We start from the raw sequence: 24411 nt of genomic DNA, 5'->3' as shown, positions 1-24411 counted from the left end.
AGGGAGAAGGAAAGTGTTCAGTCCCTGCACTTCTGGTGCGACAAGACTAAACTGCCTCTCTCTGGTCTCTAGGCATGATCATGATTGGTGTAATCATCGGCTCTAGAAAGATGGGCATTAACCCTGACAATGTGGCTACCCCTATTGCTGCAAGTCTGGGTGATCTGATCACTTTAGCTTTGCTTTCTGGGATCAGCTGGGGCCTCTACATAGAACTGGGTAAGGCAAAGGAGGTTGCTTATATATCAATGTTGCATGTTACAGGTGCCATAAGGAAGTGACTAGAAATTATCCTGGACTCCTAACCCATTCTTATCTATAGCGTTCTTAAGGTGCATGTGATGCTGCGCTGCTCTAGTAGATATAGTGCTGACTGTCTGCACTGCATGGTTTGCAAACCAGGAGCTCATTGTAGATGCATGCTCCCTTCTCCAGAGCAAACTTTCCTCTCTTCTCTTGTCAGTTAGACCCAAATTACATGTGCATTATAAAGCATGGGAATGTTGAAATGCAGTTGCATATAATTCTTCCCATATGGTCATCTGATTCAAAAATCTGGTATTAGCACATTTAAAACTTTCGTTCTGGTGTTTGCACATCAAAATCAGTTTCTTACATATCTAGAACTGCCTAAGTTTTGTATGCCCTGTCCAAAGTGCATTCGGTGGCATTTACAAATTTGGCCTTACTCAATAGTTCAGAGAACTACACGTATCATGGGCACATCTAATAATAAGCTACCTATGTATTTGCATCCTTAAGGATTGTTGCTCTGCTGATTCTTCTTAACCTTCATTGTGTTGATTGTTAATCCATCAGTGCTCATAGAAAATTTTAATCAAGAGTCAAACTAAGCAGCACCCAAAGGTCAGCTTGCACTTAAAGCAAGATCTGAACTGCAAACTCCACAGCTGATTAACTGGAAATCATCTCTCAACCACGTGGCCTGTGAGAGAGCAGCTAGGGCTGAAACTGTACCTGTGTATACTGCATGGAATAGCTAGGCTGGAGCAGTTTATTTGAACTCCTAATAAAGAGCTTTGCTTCTTTTGTACCGTGTGAATTAGAAGCTAGTGTTGGCATATGTTATATAGTATACAGATAGCATTGCTGCCTGCTTCTGTGGATTGGAGTAGGATCTGATGGCTGCTTACCACTCTGTATTGGCTGCTCTGACCTCCTGTTTCTTTCCTCTCAGAGGACAAAGCCTATGTGAATCCTTTGGTGTTTGCTTTCTTTGTTGCTCTGCTGCCCCTTTGGATCATCATCGCTAAGAGGAATCCAGCTACCCGGGAGGTTCTGTACTCTGGCTGGGAGCCTGTCATCATTGCTATGGCTATTAGCAGGTAGGAAGGCTACAAGTGGCTGTTCCAGTGAAGGATGTGTCTTGGCTTCTCTTCAAAATCTTACCTGGAAGTAATTAAAACTGAGTGAGGAAAGTATCATAGTTGAACTGGGTAGACTGTTCCAAGGCTGAAATTTAAATTAGATTGGGATAAATGATCTTGTAAGCCTGCTCTTTGAAACTATTTAATCTCCATATTTGGCCAAAAGAGATGCTGCGCCTTGTGATGATATCTGTATATTGCTATGGGGATCCTTAGCCAGGGAGTCTGGCAACAAAGAACAAGACAAGCAGCAGCAATCTTTCACGTAGCTAACAAGCAAAACTGCTTGATAGCTACATGGCACCAAACAATTGCTTGAAAGGAAGGTGGGCTCATAGAACTCATACTAGTTGGGCAAAGTTTAGATTGGAGACATGCTTTTGCCACATCAGTCATTCACATGGATCAGGTTCTAGGCCCCATTAAATCTGTCTTCTAAAATGTCCTCTTCATAATGGATTAGCAGATTTCTTCAGTTCTGCCATGCTTTGGATTAGATGCTTCACTACTCCTGGGGATTCAGTCTGAAGATCTTCTGCTAAAGTTTGCACACTTCAGTGTAGCAAAGCCTCAAGAGTAGAGTTGGATGTACAGAGACTGAGAACACAGAGGAGGGAAGGGTGGATTTGCAGTCCTGGAACTTGAAGATAGTTTGTTAGGTGCCAGGATTTCTTCTTCGAGCCCAGCAGTGTCAACTTCTGGGTTTTCAGTGCTCCTGGAATTTGAACTCATCTCCAAGTGCAGACATCCTATCTCAGACTTGAACATGATCTGACTGCTTGTGAGAAGTTCCTTAGAACAGAATGAGCAGCCTGAGGAAGTGTGGATCTTGATTTAATTGTAAGAGCCAGTTCAATTAGATTTTGTGACCCCTACTTCTGCCCAGCCCAGGAGCAGGCTGCAAAGGATTGTTCCTCTGTGATTGTAAAGCATTTTGTATGTTGCTGGTGGGGAGCGGGGGTATATTGAAGAAGAAAACTGAATGGATGACCAAGCTACAAACAGGAATTCTGCTAAGTAATTAAATCAGTGACATTTTGGGGATGCCTCTAAATAAACCTATTCCATTCTCAGCTTTTTTTTTTTTTTGCAGTGTTGGAGGACTAATCTTGGGTAAAACTGTGTCAGATCCAAATTTCGCGGGAATGGCAGTCTTCACGCCTGTTATCAATGGTGAGTTCTTTGTGTTTGCAGCATTTAAATCCTGCAGAGTCCAAGGTAATTAAATCTTGTATAGATCTGCCACTGTGTGTGGTGGGGGTGGGAGCTCCCACAGAGACAGTTTTTCCTGTCTCGGTTCTCCCTCTGAGTCAGAGGACATCTTGATGGGTGATTCTCACCCTCCAGTTGGGGAGGCAGGAACAAGTTCTTTCAGCTTCCTGTTTTCCTGGTGGGTCACCCTTCTGTTCAGTTTAGTTCCTGCCTCGACAGGGAGAGCAGCTTCTCAGAGGCACTATGTACCCTCTCAGCTAAAACTCGTATTAATCATCTACCTTTTTCTTCTCACTTCTACCTAAATTCCCTTTCTCTCACTACCCTCCATGGTTCAGTGCTTGCAGGGAATCTCCCCTCTCCTTCCTTTCCTGCCCTTTTCTGGCCATGGCAGCCATCTTTTCTTGGAGTTCCTCTCTCTCTCTCCCCCCTTCTCTCGGCCTCTGTCTGGCACTGCTCCTCTTCTCAAATGGAGACTCAAGACAGCTTTTAATCGGAAGGAGAACTAGCCACTCCACTCAACACCACGGCCGGAGACAGAGACAGCAAAATAGCCAACGTGAGCAAGGAAACTGCAATTGCTGTCACTCTTACCATCAAAAAGCCGGAAGCCCCGAAGTGCACCAAGAAGCAGCACCACACCTCATCCGGCAAAAGAAACTTGGCAGCCACCTCTGGCCTAGCCTGCACAGCGCCCACCACGCAAACAGATGGAGCACAGGGAGTGGTGCCTTTCTTATCTGGGCAGCTAATCAAGAGGCCCAAGACCAGTAAGGTCCAATTGACCCACTCTGTTGCATTTGGGGCCCACTCACCGGCGCAAACCATAGGGCCTGACAAGGGACAAACCGTGAGTAATACACGTGAATCTGGGCCCCTGCCTGTTATACCAGAATTTGTGGGCGCCCTCAAGCAAATTATGAGGGAAGAAATCTCCAGCCTTCCATCTGAGACTGGAGAAGACATAAGCCCTCCCACCGCTCACCGTCCTAGGCATCCTCCTGCTCCTCCCCATCCAGGAGAAATACAGAGGGGGCAGACCAGGGCTCTCCCCCCCCCCCCCCCCGATGGCCTGACAAAACATCTAGAGCAGAGACCACACCTAGGACAGCAGAGAGAGAGATGCCAGGCCAAGGGACTACCAGTTCTTCCTTTCTAAAGCCATGCCGGCACTGGACCTGCAGGAGTCAACGGTATGAGAGGACACAACCTCCTCCTCCGCTGGGTCTAAATCTAGGCCCAAGGGAAATAGGGAGTTGTTCCCTATTAGGGAAGAATTATATAGGGAAATAGGAAATTCTTCCCAAGATCTAACTCCACAGAAGAAGTATTCCCTTTCCCCGATTTCTTTGAGGAAAAAACTAAGGCCAGATTGGACCAAACCCCTGGCCAGCAAATCCTTCCCCATATCTGTTAAGAAATTGTACAACTTACCATCCTTTACTGACTAGTTCTTAAAGGGGACAGTCCAGTAATAGCCCTACAGTTTTCTGGTCTTGTCTCAGCAGATGGGGAGGGCTCCATCTAGGACAGTATGGACCGAAGAGCGAACTTTGCCTTAAGGAAGGCACACGAAGCTACCTCCATGGCCATAAAGGCATCAGTTATCGCCTCCACAGTGGCCAGAGTTTCCATAGTCTGGTCAAGAAAGATGATCCAGCTCATACCATCCAGCAACTACACCTCATCAAAGGGACCAACAGATCCTCAAAGCTAACTCCTTCATGGCCAATGCAACTTTAGATATGCTGTTCTTCTCATCTTGGTCAATGCAGGGTCTGGCAGGCTGATCGCCATTCAAAGGTAATCGTGACAGCCTACCCTTTCCAGAGTGACAGATTGTTCGGAGCCTCCCTGGATCAGATACTAATTGAGACTAAGGACAAGAAGAAAGTATGGTTCCCAAGAAATCATTAGTGTACTTCTTGGATCCAGAAGGCAGTCCACAAACAAACTATCCTGGAAGGTCTTTGTACGTTGGTGCCAAAGAAAGAAGGTTAACCACATTGAACCCAGGGTAGAAACTGTTCTTTCTTTACTACAAGATGGTCACACTAGTGGCCTTAAGTCATCTACCCTGAGATGCCAAGTAGCAGCTCTAGTGACTGTTCTACCACCATACCAGGATATTAGTCTCTCAAGACACCCTCACATTTGCAGCTTTCTCAAGAGCACCAAACACAAGGATCCTCCACAGGCCCACACGTTTCCAACCTGGAGCCTACACATGGTTCTGTCAGCTCTCACCAGACTGAGCTCATAAAGGAAGTCCAAAAGTGGCTATGGATGAAGACCTTATTCCTCATGGCAATCACAGTCCTCAACTAGGAGGATTTCGGAACTGGGCGCCCTGTCCACCAGCCCTGAGCTCTGTGTGTTCCATCGGGACAAGGTGGTACTGAGACCAGATCCAGCCTTTATCCCTAAGGTCAACTCTCAGATCCATAAGTATCAGGAAATCTACCTACCTTCATTCTGTCCCAACCTATCTCATATCAAAGAGAGAGCTTGGCACACGCTGGACATGAGGCGCTCCTTAAAAATTTACATAGCCAAAACAGAACTATTTAGAAAAACTACCTTTGTTAATCTCTATCTCACTATCGAACAGGGGTATGAAGATGTCACGATCGGCCATCAGTTGGACGATCAGAGCTTGTATTATTGAGGCATACAAGACACAAAGACTCGATGTGCCAGCAGGAATCACGGCACACTCTGTGCACAGCAGAGCAACCAACACAGCCTTTGCCAGACACACCATGGTGGAAGAGGTTTGTAGGGCAGCCACTTGGTCCTCTGTATCCACTTTCGTCAAGCGCTAAAAGCTCGATGTATATGACTCTGCATGACCCACCCACAAACTAAAGACACTACTTTGGGAGATCTCATCAAGATGTCCTCCATCTCAGAGGGAGAACGGACCATTGGATACTTACCGTGAAGGGTCTTTCTCCTTTGAGGAATGGAAGACATCTTGGCCCTCCCAAAGTCATCGTCATAAATGTCACTTTCTGCCTATCCAATATATTATCTGTTTACTTTTCCTGTTGTCCTTCACTTATCTTATGCTTCCTGTTTAACTGTTTTAATTGTTCAGAGTTCTTCCTACTATATAGACTAAGGTTATTACTGTTTGTGGAGTTATTTTAACTGAGTAGAAGGGTGACTCACACCAGGAAGGCTGGAAGCTGAAAGAACTTGTTCCTGCCTCCCTGATTGGATGGTGGGAATCACCGATAAAGATGTCCTCTGTTCCTCCGAGGAGAAGGACCCTTCACGGTAAGTATCCAATAGTCCGTTTTGCTTTAAGATTCAACAACAAGGATTCTTCCATTAGGGACGTGGACTATTCCATTAGGCTGATGCGGACTCGGAAGTATATGATCCTCAAAAAAAAAAAAAAGAACTGAGCTGGCACAGAAGCAGCAGCTTCTGTGTGCTTACTGTAATGGCTTTGTCTTGTTTCTACAGGTGTTGGTGGCAATCTAGTCGCCGTCCAGGCTAGCCGCATCTCCACTTACCTCCACATGAGCGGGATGCCTGGAGAGGCCTCGGAGACGACTCCCCGCAAGTGCCCGAGCCCTTGCAGCACTTTCTTCCGTTCAGGTAGCCTTCAAATGTGTGGCAGTGGCCCAAATCCCCTGTACTCTTTTAATGTTCTCCCTTTACCCCTTTTACGTTGCATTATCGGAAGAGGTTGGTGGGGAGCTGCTGCATAGAACAGGAGGTTAACTAGAGACTTCTTGTTTGTCCAAACCAGAATGCTTGGACATCTGCACTGTAGCAAACAAATCTGCTTCTCTGCTTGCTTATTATCCCAGAGAACATTTGGAGAGCTTCATGTGGTAGTTACAAATAGAGTTTTGGCCTTGCTGCAGTCTTTACAGTTTTGCTTATCCTATTTTTCTTCCATATGATGAAAGAAAATGTTTATTCCTAAGTAATCTTGGCCTATAAAGGTCTCTCTGTCATTTAGCCTTAGTCATTTAGACACTGGAGGGTAGGGTGGGGTTAAGAATCAGGGGAATGGCACTACTGGAATCACTTGCTAATATTAAGGAATTCATAAACAGTCCTGCATATTTTCAGATTTTCCATTGCTAAGTTCTTCTGCTAGCTTTAATAGTAATACGTTGTCCAGCCACAACAGGAGGCTTGGTCTAGATCAGACCATACAGCTGTGCTAGGGTTGTGTGGTCCGCCCTAGAATTCATACGGCTGTGCTTATATAGTGTAGCACTGAATAAGACTTATAATGCAGAATCTAATACCTTCTGAAGAAACTTGGCATTTTCTTTTTTACCATCTTGAGAGCTGGAAGTTGATGTAAAAATTTCTTAACACTTGTAGCCCTCATGAAGGTGGGGAAAAAATGACAGTTTCTTTAAAGAAGTACGTCTGGATGGGGCTTCTTTACTAGCATTGCTCTATGTTACTGGTTGGTACCATTCATAGTCTTTTACATGTGAGTTTCAATCTTTCTATAATCGCTGATCAACCCAAACTAATCCACTCTAGGAATAAAAGTCAGTTAACAACATGTATAAGTTCAGTGCATTATGTTGCATGTTTCTGAGGACTTCAAATTTGTCTCTGGCATATATAATCCTCACAGTTAACGTGCATTTGTGTCCAGTGGGCAGAACTGAGGCTGAAAGAGGAAGGGAGGGCTGCTTCCCTTCATAACGTGTGCCTGGTTAACTCCTGTGCTGTCTCTTTGTGTATCCCACAGATGTGAACTCCCAGTCTGCTCGGGTGCTGTTTCTCTTAGTAGTTCCTGGTCACTTGGTTTTCCTTTACACCATCAGTTCCATGAGGGCTGGCCACACAACACTCACATTGATCTTTATTGTCTTCTACATGACAGCAGCACTTCTCCAGGTAAGCCTACTCTAGTTGCCTAGCATGTGTTGCCAGAAATCAACACATGACTGGAATATGGCTAAAAGAGTGGGTGCAAATTACCTACTGAGAGCTGAAATCTGACCACCACCTATGATTGAGGGAGGGGTGCTTTCTCTGAAAATAAACCTGTACTTTCAAAATGAGCTCAGTAAGGCTTTCCTGGGCAGCCTCTTACAATTGACAGAGCTGGGCATGGCTGTTGTAGTCCAGTGGCTCTTAATGCAAGGCACCATTAGTCTGGATTGTTTGTTTGTGGGCTAGTGTGTTTTCTTTCATACGAGAGAATGCTCGAACGTTTTCAACTCCTTTTGCATTCCATTCTAGCAACTGAGAGCAATAACATCCAGGGTGAAGTGGGTGGGGGGGGGGGAGAGAGAAAGGATTACTAGGTGGCAGATAAATGTTTTGTTAAGCTAGCCTGTGCTTCAGGTGCTTGATACATTTTGTCAGGGACTCTGGCCACTTCCACATCTGGAAACAAGAGCACTGTTGAATTGGCTGGAAGCAGAAATACAATGATAGCACCCCATTAGTCTTAATATACTGCTGTATTTCCTAAAAGAATCTGGCAAGTTCAGATCTACTAAAAGTTAACTCAAAAGTAAAAGCCCTGCAACTTTTCCTTTAGTTTCCTCTTGCTGCTACCTTAAAAGAGATTTTTGTTTCTTAGCTTCTAAGCTATGCTATCTGAATTCTTTATTTGTTAAGTAAACTAATGAGGTCCATTCGACTACCCTTCCACTTAAGAGCATGGGTGGGTTGGATTCAACACAGTTCTTGCAAGAGTTTGCTAAATAAAGTTCAAGCATTGATTGATACTATGTAGCAGTTTAAATGTAATGTTTAATTAAACAAAATAATTCCCAGCTCTTCTTAGCCATCCTGTCTTCTTGAGGTTTGATAGATGTACTTTTTTCTAGTGCTATGTGTGTTGGTGTGGCTGCAGTTAACATACTAGTATCTCTGTTGCCTATTACAATAGCATTATCTCCAACGTAAGTATGGTATATTTATTGCCATCTTCTGATCTTGCTCTGGATTCCGTGAGGCTGTGATGTCATGGTTACATCAGAGTCACCTGAAATTGAATCCCCTGAAGATGGAGGTTCTGTGTCTCGGTCGTGGGGTGATCGAGCTGGGGACCCAGCTCCCAGCCCTCGACGAGGTACAATTGATGAAATCTTCGCCGACGGTGAGGAGCCTGGGTGTTGGATGCAGCAGCTGCGGCCCAGCCACGCCAGCTCCGTGGCGCGCGCCTCCACCCCTGACACCCCTTCCGGCGCCCCTCTGGTGCCCTCGTGCCCTGAGGCCACCGCCTACCTGGCCTCAATGGGCGCGCCAGTCCTGGGGATGCCAATCTGAGCGCACATTCATCCTGTGCTGTGCCAGCTGCACTGGCTCCTAGTGGAGTTCCAGATCCGGTTCAAGGTGTTAACCTTGGTGTTTAAAGCCCTTCACGGACTGGGACCTGCATACCTGCGGGACCGCCTCTTCCATTACGTCCCCTGCGGGGTGTTGCACTCTGCAGACAAGCAACTCCTGGTGGTCCCCAGTTCGAAGGACATCTGTCTGGCCTCAACCAGGGCCAGGGCTTTTTCTGGTAGAACGCTCTCCCGCTGGAGATCCGGGCCCTGCTGTTACAGTTCCACAGGGCCTGTAAAATGGAGATGTTCCACCAGGCCTTTGGCTGAGTGCCAGCGGGTGTCCTCCTTCTTCCATCTAAGACCACCACTTTTTCTGGGGCTGCCCTTGGCCATCTGCTTTGCCCATATACGGACCCCCAATATATGTTTAAATAGCCTGTCCTGGACTATTTTAATGACTTTTAAAAAATTATTATTGATTTTATGGTTTTGTGACTTTTAATGTATTTTTGAATGTTGTTAGCTGCCCTGATCCCATCTGTGGGGAGGGCGGGGTATAAATCAAATAAATAAATAAATAAAACCTAGTAGCTGTTCTGTAGGACTACCATATGATGTCACTTTTCTTTGAATAGTGTCCACATCAAGCTTTAGATTTTTTTTTAATTCCATGGTAAAAAATATCACTGTCACATTTTTGAAACGGTTTTCTGTGATACTTAGCACAAGACTTAGGGAAATTTGTATGACATAAGATTTATATGACCAAGCAGAACAAATACTTTAAAATAAGTGTATTTTTAATCATCTACAAACACAGATTTTTCATATTCTTTAAGTATATGCTTTCCACCTTTGAGACATTAGAAAAGATCTAATTTGCAGATATTGATGATTACCTCAGTCATAAGTATCAGTTACTTCAAACATTCTTCGTGAAGCTGTATAGTAAACCACTGACGTTACATAATTAATTGAGTTATGGTGACTAAATGGCCAACCAGGTTTTTAACATTTATTTATATGCTACCTCTCCAAAAACGTGCCTGAGATGGCTTACAAAATAAAAATAATAAAAACTAACATCAAAATCAGCATTTTAAAAGTCCAGCATAAAACATAGATCATAAGAACACACCATAGACAACTTAAAATAAGTTTCCAGATTAAAATTGTGGAGATTTTTTCAAGTTAATTAAAAACATGGGTGAACGAACAGAAATGTTTTGGCCTACCACCTAAAAGAAAGCAATGTAGGCACGAGGCAAGCCTCAAGGGGAACCACATTCTACCAGTGAGATGACACTACTGAAAAATCTGTCTCTGGTTGCCACCAGCCTCACCTCTGAAGGTGGGGTACAGAGGGCAAGGCTTGTGAGACATAGATCTTAAATACTCTTCAGTAATTGAAGTAATGGTGAATATAGGTGGAGTATCTCTCCATTTTATGTTGCAATCAGGATATGGCAAATCCTCTACTGTTATAAGGAAATATTCTTACTTTTTCTGCTGAATCACTTAACTAGTGACCATAAGCTAAACCATTATATGTGGCCCGTTTCTAAACCAATTGAAACTGAAATTGCAATATAAAGCATTTGAAACAGCATAGTTAAAAGAGACAGTGGGATATTCCAGTGGAATATCTAAGTTGAACCCTGTAGTTATTGCTGTTGTAATATTGCTATAAAAACTACAGTGTTCCATCTTATATGCCATTGAGACTTCTAGGACCCATCATTGCAAGTTGTTCCAAACACCAGGCATAGATGTTTGCTTATACAACTTTCTAGATATTTTCCTAAAAATAAGTGGAATGAGCACTCAAAATAATTAAAGTGCTTTTCTGTAATTTAATGAAAGAAATGTATTATGCCTGGATCCTTTGTTACCCTATTTATTCCAGTGCTGCCTCCTTATGACCATCATTAAATGGCAAATTTGAAATTTGCTTTCCTTAAAACTCGATGTACTTTCCCCCTGAAAATCTCAGTATGTTTTTTCCTGGTTTTTTTCTAGCTTTTTAATGGCTTCAAATACATGCTTGAAATTGTGCAGATAACGTGAAGATCCTTTGGAAGCCAAAATGATGGCAGAAGTAGCTTTCCAATGGATTGTTCATTTCAACCTGGACTTTCTGAGCTTCAGCATATGTCCTTGTCCTTTATGAATAAATGATATAGTCGCTTAAAATAAATAAATTATGCATTCTGAAGTTCTGTCTTTAATTTGCAGGTTGAAATGGAAAACTATCTGTGGTGTTCACTTTGTTTAGACTTTTCTCTCCGTATCCCCTCCAAATAGCTTGGAGCTTCTGTCTTGCAAGCAAATAGAGATGAAATTGTCATTAAAAGAGCAACAGATGTTTGGATACTTCTGGTTCTAATAACTTAGGATGACTGGGTGTATTCTAATATGAGGTTAAATTTTTTTGAGGAGCTTTTCCTGAAAGTAAAACTTTCTGGCCAGGGAGCCTGCATGCTACAGGATGGTACAAATCGGCCTACCTGCAGAGAGATGAGGTGGCTGGGTATGATCCCTCTCAGGACCAAGCCTTATCTTGTACACCTATAAGCTGACAAGTTGGGCGGAATGAATGATGGAATGTGAGTCACTCTGAAAGGAATTCTGGAAATGCCAATTACACTCAGTTGTCTGCTGTGTGATCTGGACTTCGCATAATTCTTGGGCAAACCATGTGGGAGGGGAGCTTCCAACCCACTCTGGCTTCCCCCTCAATGTTAGTTGAAGTAGCTGTTTGTGTGGGTGGGTGGGGAGTTGAAGCAGGTGGAAATAAGTCACTAGGAAGAGAAATAGAGCTACTAACTATAGGTCAAAGCCCCCTGCCAGGCTCTCAGGCACTTGAAGTTAGAAGCTTTTGCTGGCTAGCAAACGCTTTTTTAAAATTTGAAGTTCCTCTGTTCTCTGTAATAGTGTTTCCCCTGACACAGCTATTGTTCCAAGGATGTGGTGTTCAGAATGTAGTAGGAGGTCCATAAATAGGGCTTCTACTGCGATAGAGAGTACAGTAAGGACTGTGGATCTGGAACATTTACAGCCCTTATTAGCTGGTGCCTGCAGTGCTACTAGTGAAAACAGAGAACCTTCTTGACTGCCTTGTAAACTCTCTTTTCTGAAAACTTAGTGTGTGCAGTGCCTCCATCAGTGAAATACTTTGTGTGTATCTGCATGCACACACACACATGCCCTCATACACAATTTGCAGAGGACAGAGAAAAACCAAACTCCCATTATAGTGCCACAACTGCAGCCTCCAGACCAAGTGAAGAAGCCAGTGGCTGTCTTGACCACTTTCCACCTCCCTAGGGTGGTTTTTCTGTATCTCTATTTCTTGCCTTCCCCAAACAAGAGAAGGAAACAGCAAGCAGGGTGTGGGCCATTGGCTTCTTTTTGTGGCTATCAGTGAGGTGCATCATCTGCCACGCTGATTGGTAAGCTCATGTGCTAAAGGGAATGAGTGGGGCAGAAGCAGCAGCTGTCTGCCATTGTTTACACTGCCATTTGAAATGAGGATTTTACCTTTCATGTCTATCTCTCCTCCCCCTACTATATTCTAGTATCCAGCTCACATCAGTTGCATAGTGACCAGCTCTTGTACATGACTTTTAAAGTTGGATCAAGTCTCACACTTGCATAACATGCTGGATAACCTCTCTGTGAACCCAGAACTTGGCTGTAGAGACAAATAGTTTGTACTAATATAGAAGTCTTAACATGCTGTTTCAAGAAAATCTACCTTAATGCCTAGATATATGACCACCGTGTTTCTGTCTTCCAGGTTTTTATTCTTCTCTACATTGCTGACTGGATGGTCCACTGGATGTGGGGCAGAGGCCTGGACCCAGACAACTTTTCAATTCCTTATTTGACGGCGCTGGGTGACTTGCTTGGGACGGGTTTCTTGGCACTCAGTTTCCACATCCTCTGGCTCATTGGAGACCGGGACACAGATGTGGGGGATTAGAGGCATCCTTCCTCCTCCCCCCCCCCGCCCCACTCCTCAGCTCTTCTCCTTCAGTGACATTCCCCTGCCCCCTTAGCCTTACTGCCACCCTTTGTCTCTCTTTGGGACTTTAACTTTGATACTGGATTCTCATTATTTTCAATGGGAATTTTATGTGGTTTATATTTCAAGCCATGTTTGTACAGAAAAAAATAGTTTTAAGAAGGGCAAAAGGAACAAAGTGTAAAGACAATCACCAAGTGCAATTTCATAATTAATATCTAAACTAATAGAAAATGGATCAACAGTTCATATTTTAAAGAAACCCCACTTCCCTCATTCTGCACCCATGGAAGACACTAGATGTAAAGGGCCACTTGTTTGTCTATTTTCTTTTAATTGTTTGAGATGCAATTCAGTTTGGTTTTTGTTATTAAGCTTAGGGGCAAGAGTTCTTCACCTTATATTTTCAGTTGTGTTCTGAAACTGATTAAATGGTTTATGGTTACTTCATATTTAATGCATACCCACTGCCTGCTTGCTTGCACTAATATTCTGTCTGATTTTGACCACAAGCCTTTGACTTTCTTGGTTCTGAAGTCCAGCTGTTTGCTATTGGTGAATAGCAAAATTGGCATTTGCTGTAGTGTGTAACATCCTTTCCTTTGCTGATGAATGAGATCTTGAATGGAGGTTGAGTTAATCAGCAATATAGCTTCCTAGCACCAAGCATTCCAAATCTGCTAAGACCATGAAAGCACAGCTCTAGAATACTTGCTTATCCAGTGTTCAGCCCTTTAGTACTGGCTATTATTCATGTCAATCATAGATTCACCAATCAAGCTGCTGCCATTTTATATACTGAAATCCTACTCTAGCCTCCTGAAAAGGCTGAGAGCTGTATTATTTTCCATGGCATCATGTCATTCCTCAATGGAAAACAGTGTTCCATTAAACACAAGTTACTGCCCATCTCCATTCTTAAAGATTGGATTTTTACTGTTTTACACAGCAGATTATGTTCCCTGGACACTTATTTACTTATTGCCTTTTTAAAATATATTGCCACTTTGGATGCACTATGTATAGTCCACATGGATCTAAAAAACTATGAATTAATTGGATTGGAACATTCAGCATTTGTGTCTTGGATGCCTAGTACTAAGTGAAGTCTAAATTTTAGATGTAGAGCAATGCTGCTAAACACTAAACCGAGGGAGCTTTGCATCTACACAACATCTAGAGAAAGAAATACAAGATTATTGGGGAGATATAAAACCCCACACATTGACTTCACTCTTGAGTAGCATCTTTCATATTAATCCTAACATACCATAATGCAGTTGGTTTGTAGCAAAGGCCTTCATACACATTCACGGTTGAAAGCTCTTCCCTTGTGAGTTAGGGATTTGTGTAGAAGTTTAGGTCAACCTTACGGGTCTGTACCTTCAATAACCTGTTGGACTTATGCAACTGCACTTCTGAGAGATTACCCCCTAAATGCTGGCAGGTGCTGGCCATGTTTCTTGCCTTTGCACTGTGTGATCTTTCATGTTGCATCTGGTTTGAGAGAGATGTCTGGATCTCCTATATTATTTGATCTATTTTAAGTCTACAGAAATACAGTTCAACTTACAATGGTGCATCTGGCCAAAAACTGACACAATGCTTTGTTGGGAAAGTTTTTCTTAAATCTCAGATATCCTCAGTTCATCTGAATTTTAGGAACCAAGTTCAAACACTTCAAATGTTTTGTTCACTGTATCCAGCTGTTCAGAAAGTGACCTGCCACCAGGGGGAATCAGAAATCAGAGGATGGGTTGCACGGATCTGCTGTATTAGCAAGACTTTCTCCCTTTCATGCAACTGGCTTGTTGAATGCTAATTTGAGGAGCTTTGAGTCCCGACCTCAGATGTTGTGCACATGGGACAGCTGTATGTAGTTCAGTTCACATTGGTGTAAATAGCCAAAATTGCTCTCACTTGCATTGAAATGTGTGAAAGGAGGATCCTTTTCATTCACCACAGGAATAAAAGGGTCTTCCAAACACAGTGGCCTTGTCAGGAAGATGTCTGTTGTGCTTCAGTATTAAAGAAAATGATGTAAATCTAAAATTACAGAAATTTTATTTGGCTGTAGGTTATGCCTGCCTTTTCTAAAGTTCACTAGTTAAATACATTTCCCTACAGCACAATTACTTTGTATTTCCCACTTTTGCATCAGTAACTCTGTGTGTGTGTGTTTTCTTTCCCAAAGGTGAACAGGAAGGATAAAAGTGATTATATTTGTATTAAGAGTGCTCTGTAAATCCAGGGTCCCAGATTTGACTGACAACTCTGAATAGGGCCTAATTCAATCTTATATTAATTAGATATTGCCTTCAGAATGTTGGCTGGTCCTGCCTTTTATAAGCTCCATAAGAAAGTACATTGTTTCAGCCTTAGTACTTTATGGATCATAATAAGGACTTGCCATGCAATATGGATTTAGGACTGAAGCATTTGGCAGAATTGTTCAAATTCCAAAGGCTTCATCAGAATGATAGCTCTGAATGGCAATTTATATCTAAAACAACATAGGGACCGTAGGACCATTGTGGCAGCAATGCTTGAACTACTTCAGAGTACTCTTACCAGTTCTGTAGGCCTACTTTAGATTGTGGCCTTTATGTTGCAATCTTGGCTTAATATGTTCCAAACAGGAAATCTGGGACCAGTGTGCAAAGGTGTCTGTAGGGTAAGCCTTCCATTGCTAGGTGACATCAGTAATGCGGACGACAACCTCAGGGTCGCCCTACCTCTGACAATCTAATCTGAAGTCTAATCAGCAGAATACCTCCTTCAGTATTTTGGTTTTGCTCTAGATTAGACCTTCATAAAATAACTTGAAACATTCTGTCTGAATTTATACAGCTCTGAGACTTTGATCATTGCCTCCTTAACCTCTAAAATGAACTTTGTCTCGCCAGTTTGTGTGGATATATCTTGAGTTTTTACCTTCTTGCCACACAAGCTTTTGGTATTTGCATGAAACTTCATACAAATATTTTGTTAGATTACTGTTTTCCCCTAGTTATGGTCTGTGTCTGTGCATCTCATGAAAGTGTTTAATTCTCCCAGTCTTAGTCACAAGATTTAGCCCAAGGTTCAGAAGCTGAGTGCTTAGTGCTACTTAATTCTTAACTTAATACTTAAGTTAAGAATTAACTTAATACTTAATACTTAATACTTAATACTTAACCCGAGTGCTTAGTGCTACTTGGGTGATATCCCTAAAAAAAAAAAAAAATTGGCCGGGGGTGGGGGGGTGGGGTAAGAATGGGGTAGGTAAACAGAATTTCTTAAAAAGTAATTTTATTCTCATCGGTTGCACTCAAATGCATGTATATTTAGATCTGGCTGCAAATGAAAATGAATGGTTTACACTTCTGTTAAGAGAATTCTTAATTATTTATAGTTGATATAACTGAATTAATAAATGCCAACATAACTGATAAATTATATTTGGTAAAATAAAGATTACATTTATTTATAAGGCTTCTGGTTCTATTTATTTTGTTTAAAAGAAATTAGTAACCTACAAGTAAAGATTTTGCTGATAAGTTACAATCCATATTTCAGACTCTTCCTGCTGCTGCCCAACTCTTTTGATTTGCCCATTTTTATGTGTGCCACAGTCTAGCGATGCGAAACCCACAACCACCTCCTGTTATAGTTGGCATGGAAAACATTTTCCATGAGCTTTCCATTTTCTCACAATTAATCAATACTACCTAGGCCTCTAATTACTTCCGCATGCTCCCCCTGCTTTGTCAGGATAAGAGACTTGCATATAATCAGTATCTTTTTTTTAAAGAAAAAGCCCATAGCATACAGAAAATTGTGCCTTGCTACAGTTGTTGCTAGGGCTCATCTGAATAAAAGTCCTAGAAGCTCTACAGTGCAAAGACTGAAGCGTACTTTGTTATTACCAGTGTTCCTTTCCATTTCCTATATACCTAGATAAGGGAACTGAGGTGAATTGATTCTCATTTCAGTGGCTTTTGTTACTGTAGCCATGTCATTGGAAGTACTGATGTGGGCCTTGTTGAACCCAGATACTTTTGTAATCTATGCTAGACCAGGAGGCACTCCCATTTGGACCAAATTAATAGGTTACGGTGCTTTTAGACACAACTTTACCTACAGAGCTTAATTGCTTTCATGTCTCTAAGCATCTTTCACAAACTTCTATTTATACCAGTTGCAGTACTGGTATGTTCTGGTTACGTGAATTTTTTTATTGTAATTCACTATGTGGGGCTGCTTTTCAAGACCTAGAAAATTCAGCTGGTCTAAAATGCTCTGATAGAGATCTGCCACCGTGAAAGTATCGCCTTTTTCTTTATAACAGCTATAGATGCCTTTTTTATCACAAAGGAGCTCAAGTTGACATATATATCCTCACCATTTGCTCCCTTACAATAACCATGTAAGGTAGGTTAGGCCTAAGGCAACCCAGGCTAAAGGCCTAACTAGATGATACACTGAAGTTCTGAGAATGGAGCTCAGCATTTTTAGAAAACTTGCTCACCTTGCTCACTGGAGCATGATAAAAGTTTTTCCAACAGAGCAAAGGGCACTAGCTCCATAGGACCATTTCAGACTGTGGAAGATGGTAGTGGAAAGGCTGACACACACAAACCCTCATACTACTGTCTTGATCTGAGTTGGATCTTGTGTGCCTAAACCTTCTGGGAGCTCAGTACTCATGATGTTGAGTGAGGGATTTGCTCAACACACTAACGGTTATACTTGCTTTCATAAACAGGCACGGGCATGAATCAAAATACGAATTAAATTCCGTGACGAATCGGGCCAATTCATGTATCACGAAAACGTGTTTTATGGAGCTACGTTTTTCATGAACTCCACAACTTTGGGGGCTGATTTGTTCGATTCGTGAATGCTTCATGCTGGCAGACAGGCTGGTGCCGATCCATTGATTTCCTAGGCAACATAGGCCTGGAATGTCTGCAGACCTTTTGCTGCCATGGAAACCCCAATCTTAACCCACATAGGCAGCTCTCCCTGCCAACCTGAGAGCTGAGCAATGCGGGTCTGCACAAATTTACCTGGGAACTGTAGTCAGAGATTCCTTTCCCTCTGTTTCCCTTCTCCGTTTTTAAGAATGAGATGGTGGAGTAGCGGCAGCCTCAGCAGCTCCTTCTGCCACTGCTCGCTGCTCACCAGCTTCAGGAACCCTTCACTGACTATCTCCCATCCTCCTGCTGCACTGACGTGCCTTCCCACCCCTCCACCCCCAAGCTCCCTGGAACAGATCATGAGCAGATCTGCTCTGCTCGGCTTTTCCTTTGAGAGCTTGGAGGCAAGGGGGAGGGCATGTCAGAGCAGCAGGAGGACAGGAAGGAAAAGTCAGCAAAGAGAACCTGAAGAGAGGAAAACCCAAGCAGATCTGCTCTGCTTGACTTTTCTTCCAGCAGTGGCAGAAAACAGGAGGCCAGGAGGGAAAAGTCAGCAAAGAGAGCCTGAAGAGAGCTACTTGGAGGGTGGCTGGAGGAGAGCCTGCTGAAGTCTCCCTGCGAGTTTGGCATCTCTGGGTATGAAGGGGGCCATTGAAGTGCCCTGGGTTCTGACCATGAAATTAATGAATCGTATCGCAAAAAGGGACAATTTCATGGAAATTCGTGTTCTGTAATTTGTGGAATGAGACAAAGTGCGAAACTCTCGTTCCGTTTTTTCCCAGTTTCATGCCCATCTCTACTCAAAAACTTCCAGTTTGTTTCCGGGAGCAATTCAAAGTGCAGTATTTGACCTATATAGCTTCTAAACTGTTTGGGCTGTGGTAAGTCTCTCTCAGAAAAGTACCTACTCCTGTCCTGTTGACAAAACATGCTTAGAGTATAAGCGCTGCATGCCTTGCAAGTCTGATTCTCTGTGGGAAGAGGCTTCTTAAGCTTCCCCCACTCTGCTGTTTTCCTGACCTGAAATGGCCCCAGGAAGCTGCTGTGTGCCCTATTGGAGAATCATATCTGTCAGTACACGTAAGTTTGCTCAATGAAGTAAATAGTAGCTCCTGAGACTTTTCAGGTCAAAGAAGTGGCATTGGGGAAGGCAAGGCTGAGATGGACATATGTGGGACACAAGGACGTGATGGGGCCTTGATTAGAGATCTTTCCCTGGGTTCCTCTGCTACTTGAAGTAAGATTGGTAATGATCAAGAAAAGGGCTGTTTCTTTGGATTACCCTTTCTTTGGAAGTTTGCCTGATGCTTTCCTCACTGGTGCATAAACATCAGTCATCCTTATTTCGTAAATGGCTGATGTGTTTAGTTCTCTGCTTGGTTTGGATGGCTGCTGCTGGCTTGCTTTCTTTTTTGTAAGTCTAATTTACACTAGATTTTTCAGAATAAATGCTACGATGGTCTCAGATCCAAATCCCAATACTGTAGTCTTAGAAATTAATGGGCCAGATTTTTTGCCAGCATAATGTGCTATCAAGCAAAACAGTTCTCCCCACAAAACTGTTCATGGAATTCTCCTTATTCCCTCTCTATAACAGTTTATAAAATTGTTTTCCATCCCATAAGACCTCCAGTCTTGGCTCTTTCCCTGCTTTACTTTTTTGCCAGGGCTCAGCCCATGAGTCTGTTAAATAACAGGGCTGGATTTTGAGAACACACTTCTATCTCCCCCCACCCCCCACCCCCGCCTCACAAAATACTCGAGGTTTTTTTTCCTTTCCAATTCCTTCCAAAACTGAAGACAGATAACGAGGAGGGCAGGGTGACCTTGGTGAAAACTTCAGTTGCCAATTCTGTTTTTTGTGAGGCTGGGGTGCAAGGGAATCAATCCTTACACACTTCTATGTCCACTAATGTCAATGGGTTTAGATGGGAGAGTAAGACTGCACTGTAAATCTTTGGAAACTTGTGATATGTGAGGTATCTATAAACCAGGGAGATAGAGTGGCAGATTGGTCTTTCCTTTTTGAACCACCTATCAGAACATAGATTCAAAAACCTAGCTGTGTTTCGACTTACTGATGGGCTGGCATGCATTTCTCTGGTATAAAAAATGGGAATACCACAAATACTTCAAAAATCACTGGATAAGGAAGGCATTAGTGTCGGTCTGGGAAAGAGTAAGATACACCTATGAGAAAATTCCCCTATGGGTGTCCCCAACTGAAGCATTTACACAGCCCATCTTGAAAAAAGAGGGGAAAGCCCCCATTCATAAGGAATTACTGAAATCAGGTGGTTTATTAAAAAACTCAAAAGAGATGGCAGATTTAGATATTGAGTTGGGATGGTGGGGCCAGGCACAATTGGAATCTAGATACAAAGAAGATAACGGGTTTCTATGAAACAGATGAAAATATTGATGATATTTGTGGTACTAATGTTAAAATGATAAAGAAAATATATGGTATGCTTCTACATGTAAAACTACAGGGGGAAGAAGTTAAAGATACTTTGATAAAATGGGCAGAGAAAGTGGGGCACACAATAGATTTAGAGCAATGGTCACAAATGTGGAAGGGCAATTTAAGGATGACAAAATCGGCTTCTTTGAAAGAAAATATATACAAAATGTTTTATAGGTGGCATTTAACTCCCATTAGGATAGCTAAAATGTCTTTAAATATGTCAAATAAATGTTGGAAATGTGAAAGTATCCCAGGTTCATATTTCCATATGTGGTGGACATGTAAAAAAGCAGTGGAGTTCTGGAAGATGGTTCATAGAATGATTCAACAGATACTCAAGATTTCTCTACCTTTGAAACTGGAACTCTTTTTACTAAACCACAAAAACCAAAAACACTTGATTTTGAACATAATTACAACAGCCAGGATTTTATACATGAGATTTTGGAAAATGACAGCCATCCCAGCGCAAGAAAACCTGTTTGAAAGAATACTTGAGACAGCTGAAATGGATAAACTTTTGAGTTTATTGAAAGATATTGATAGCATAATACATAATGACATTTGGGAGCCATTTTACAATTGGATACAAAAGAAGATTGAAGAAACTTAGCTTTTAGTTAAGAAGACCTTTATGGACAATACTAAAAATACATGGAAAAATTTGCAAATAAATAACTGATCTGCAGAATATAATGATGTAATAAGAAATATATTAGATTGAACGGTGCAATGTATTAGATTTGTATAATATGAATCTCTCTTCCCCATCCCTTCTATTCTGTATTCCCTATTTCTAGTAAAAATAAAAAACTTTATTTAAAAAAAAACTAGCTGTGTCTCTCTGACATTTTCTTTCACATACAGTCCTAAGCTAAATTGCAAATCCTATACAAGGAATCCCAGTATGGCTGTAGGCAGGAGAGAAAAGGGATAGGAAAAAATCTTGTGTAAAAGGCTGTGCTCCTAAGGAAAAGCAATAGATGAAGTCCAGCTGTCTTCCCTATCTTTGCAGGACCTAATAAAATGTTACTTCAATTGTCAGTATATCTAAAACTATTTTTGCTCCAAGATAGGCAAACACCTCTCATATTTCCTGATAAACAATAGAGGGGAAAGCTGTCAATGGATACAGAACTGAGGACCAAGTTAAGCAAGGAGATTTGGGGGTCTAAGTCTTATGTGTACTCATAGTTTAAATCTTTATATTGTTTCTCCTTCTCATGGCCCAAGCATTATTTGTGGAGGACCTAGTACAATCTTATAAAATGACCCCCAACCAATACCACAATCCCTCATCCCATACATACAATTTCATGAACCATGAAAGAAGTTTGTTTAGGATATAACATCGCTGTTACATATTCTACATTTTTGAAAAATTCCCACTTTTGTTACTTTTGTTTAATAACACCCAGCCTGAGAGTCCTTTGAGTTTGCTAACTATTTTGTAACTTCTTGGTCACTAAAAAGGGATTATCTTGTCACTGGCTTAAAAAAAATTATAATGGACCAATGTGGCTGCAAAGATTAGGCCAGTTAACTTAAAAACTTATGTTCCTGGCCTTTTTTCATTGCAAAATCATGAACTAGGCCCCCAAAGCAATTTTCTCTTTCAAGTTCATACTCAAGAGACAAGATGGCTAGGTGGCTTAACTATTCTTGACCCAGTGTAGAACACCTGCAGTTTTGATGAGTACTGGCATGGTTAAATGTCTTTCAGCTTATTCTACAGTCACTGGCAGTGTGCAAAGAATCTGCAGGGCTATGCACTAGGGCTGATGTCAGTACTTAAGGTGATGTGGGGCAGCTGCTAGGGCCTGTGGCTTCTGGTGGGGCCCATTGCTGCCAAATCTCTACTCATGCATCTCTTCTGATGCCTGTACCTGCACTCACATCCTTCCACTACCTGCTTGTGAGTGCTTTGTCACTTCTTCTCCCAGCTGCATATGCTGCCTAGCGCTGCTGGAGAAGCGCATGTGGGTGGTTTATAAAGCATCAGCATCCCTGGTGGCCATTGCAGTAGCACTACTAGCTGCATCCACTACTATCAAGGAAGGGTATGCAGGCAGCTGTGACTGCAGGTGGTGGGAGAGTTTGCAAGCAGGCAGAGGAAGGATACACAGGCAGGTAGGGGTACATGGGTGGGAGGGCAAGAAGAGGAGCCTCATAGTGGGCATGGGGAGGCTTGAGCACATTCTGCCTGGAACTGATCTTGCTATGCACACTTCACTGAAAATTTGTTGCCACAGACTCATATTGAAATCAATTTCATCTTGATTTTGTTTATCTGCTTCCCTAGTTACTCATTATCACAGGTAACTGATTTCCTTTACAGAGGCGGGGTCAGGGGGAGTCCAGTGGCACCTGGCGTGGGCTTTCGAGGACCACAGTTCTCTTTGTCAGATGCATCTGGCAGGGAGGACTGTGGTTATCGAAGGCTTGTGCTGCAGTGGAATTGGATAGTCTAGGGGTGCTGCTGAACTCTTTTTGATTTTGCTACTACAGACTAACACGGCAAACTCCTTTGAACCTTTACACAAGCAAACTGATCCCCACACCAAAAGGAGCTGTTTGCATCTCCATATCAAAGGAGTTGTTTACATCCCCCCTCTCCTCCTTCCCCCTCCCCTCCCCTCCTCTATATTTGACCAGTTTCCTTCTGCCCTCCATGCATCTGACGAAGAGAACGTGATTCTCGAAAGCTTATGCTACAATAAAATTGGTTAGTCTTAAAGGTGCTACTGGACTCTTTTTTATTTTGCTACTACAGACTAACACGGCTAACTCCTCTGGATCTAGTTACTTACTGCACTGTTGCATGACTGCAGAAAGGCCTTGTCTGATTTGAAAAATTGGAGCACAGATGGGTGTTCTTTAACTTGTTCCCCTTTCTCTACTCCTTACATTTCTAGCTGCCTGATTTGTATTATAGCCACCACCAGACATAGCAGCATGGAGCATGTGAGTTAGACGCTCACATATATTTTGAGCCTGCAAATCCTAGCAGAAGCAGCAGCAGCATTGCTTTGTTCCGATTGGCTCCAGCCAATCTCACAGGATCTGAATAATAGATACATAGATACAAGGAAATAAGTTTCTATGAATATGCTCAGGTATGATCTACAGTTTATCTACAGTTTATCCTCAGTTTTTTCTCATGGCAATATGGATTACAGCCTGGGCTGGGCCTTTACAGACCTCCAGGCTCTGGTAAAATGTTTCCTCTCCTCCCCCTGCCCCTGCCCCTGCCCCTGCCACGTAGGGCCTTGCTTTTCCTGACCTTTGTTGTATCTCGATGGTTTCTAGAGAGTTGTAAGAAAGGCAAACCAATGAAGTGATGGAATACAAGTAATTGTTTTTTTTAAAAGAAAGCACCAGCACGAACAGCACCATATAAGGTGGAGGAGGCTGAATTAATCCTGATTAGCTATGAAGGAAGGAAGGAAGTGGGGAGGGGGGAAATGTTAAGTACATCCTTGAGCCTCTGAAGGTATTTCTGCAAAAATATTTGGGATCTCCCATCCTAGAAAGGGCTGTTCACAGGTGTGACACTTCATTATCAATAAGAAACACGGAACTGAGGAGGAACTGGACCAAGATTCTTCAAACGATTGAGAGTGTTGTCTTGAATATATTTAAGACAAAAACCCCAGAACCCCCATGATTATAAGTGTTAACTCTTAACAAAACTAATGAATTTAAAAATTCACTGTATATAACAAGCTTGCCTAATGAAGAATTACTGCATGGCACCTGAAAAAGTGGGCACTAGTTCATGAAAGCTTATACTGTAATAAAATTGTGTCAGCCTTTAAGGTGCTCTTCTCACTTAAGTCCTTATTTTTACCAGTTTTATTCGTGGCGCTAAAATACCCTTTCTGTGCTATTTTTCACTTATGCAGAAATGCTTTTAATATGAGATAAAAGTATAAAATCAGAGGACAACCTGTTCAATTTCCATCAGCTTGACCAATCTCCTAATTAATTCCTAGGGTCTTAATTACAACCAAATTTCTGTCTCACAATGTACCTGCCAGTCTTTCAGAAAATGTGATTCTCCTTCCTCACCACGGCCATGGTGTGGGTGATTTGCACTGCAAGCCTCAAAAGAGTTGCTGAGGTCAATGAGTTTAGAAAGATG

The 24411-nt window shown here is 42.4% G+C and overlaps 1 protein-coding gene across 2 annotated transcripts in view; it reads left to right on the top strand.

Annotated features, from left to right (window-relative positions):
- The window catches only part of SLC41A1 (solute carrier family 41 member 1), a 48042-nt gene extending 32339 nt beyond the window's left edge, over nucleotides 1-15703 (top strand). For both annotated transcript variants that reach the window (XM_054981151.1, XM_054981150.1), the window contains 6 exons: nucleotides 73-219; nucleotides 1199-1346; nucleotides 2482-2561; nucleotides 6075-6209; nucleotides 7336-7484; nucleotides 12672-15703. In XM_054981151.1, coding sequence (XP_054837126.1) covers nucleotides 73-219; nucleotides 1199-1346; nucleotides 2482-2561; nucleotides 6075-6209; nucleotides 7336-7484; nucleotides 12672-12857 — 845 coding nt within the window. In that variant the 3' untranslated portion in view covers nucleotides 12858-15703. The remainder of the gene's footprint in view (nucleotides 1-72; nucleotides 220-1198; nucleotides 1347-2481; nucleotides 2562-6074; nucleotides 6210-7335; nucleotides 7485-12671) is intronic.
- The last annotated feature ends 8708 nt before the right edge of the window (nucleotides 15704-24411 follow it).

This window comes from Eublepharis macularius, chromosome 5, assembly GCF_028583425.1.
Source record: "Eublepharis macularius isolate TG4126 chromosome 5, MPM_Emac_v1.0, whole genome shotgun sequence".
Taxonomy (NCBI): domain Eukaryota; kingdom Metazoa; phylum Chordata; class Lepidosauria; order Squamata; family Eublepharidae; genus Eublepharis; species Eublepharis macularius.
This window is presented reverse-complemented; position numbering and strand designations above follow the sequence as displayed.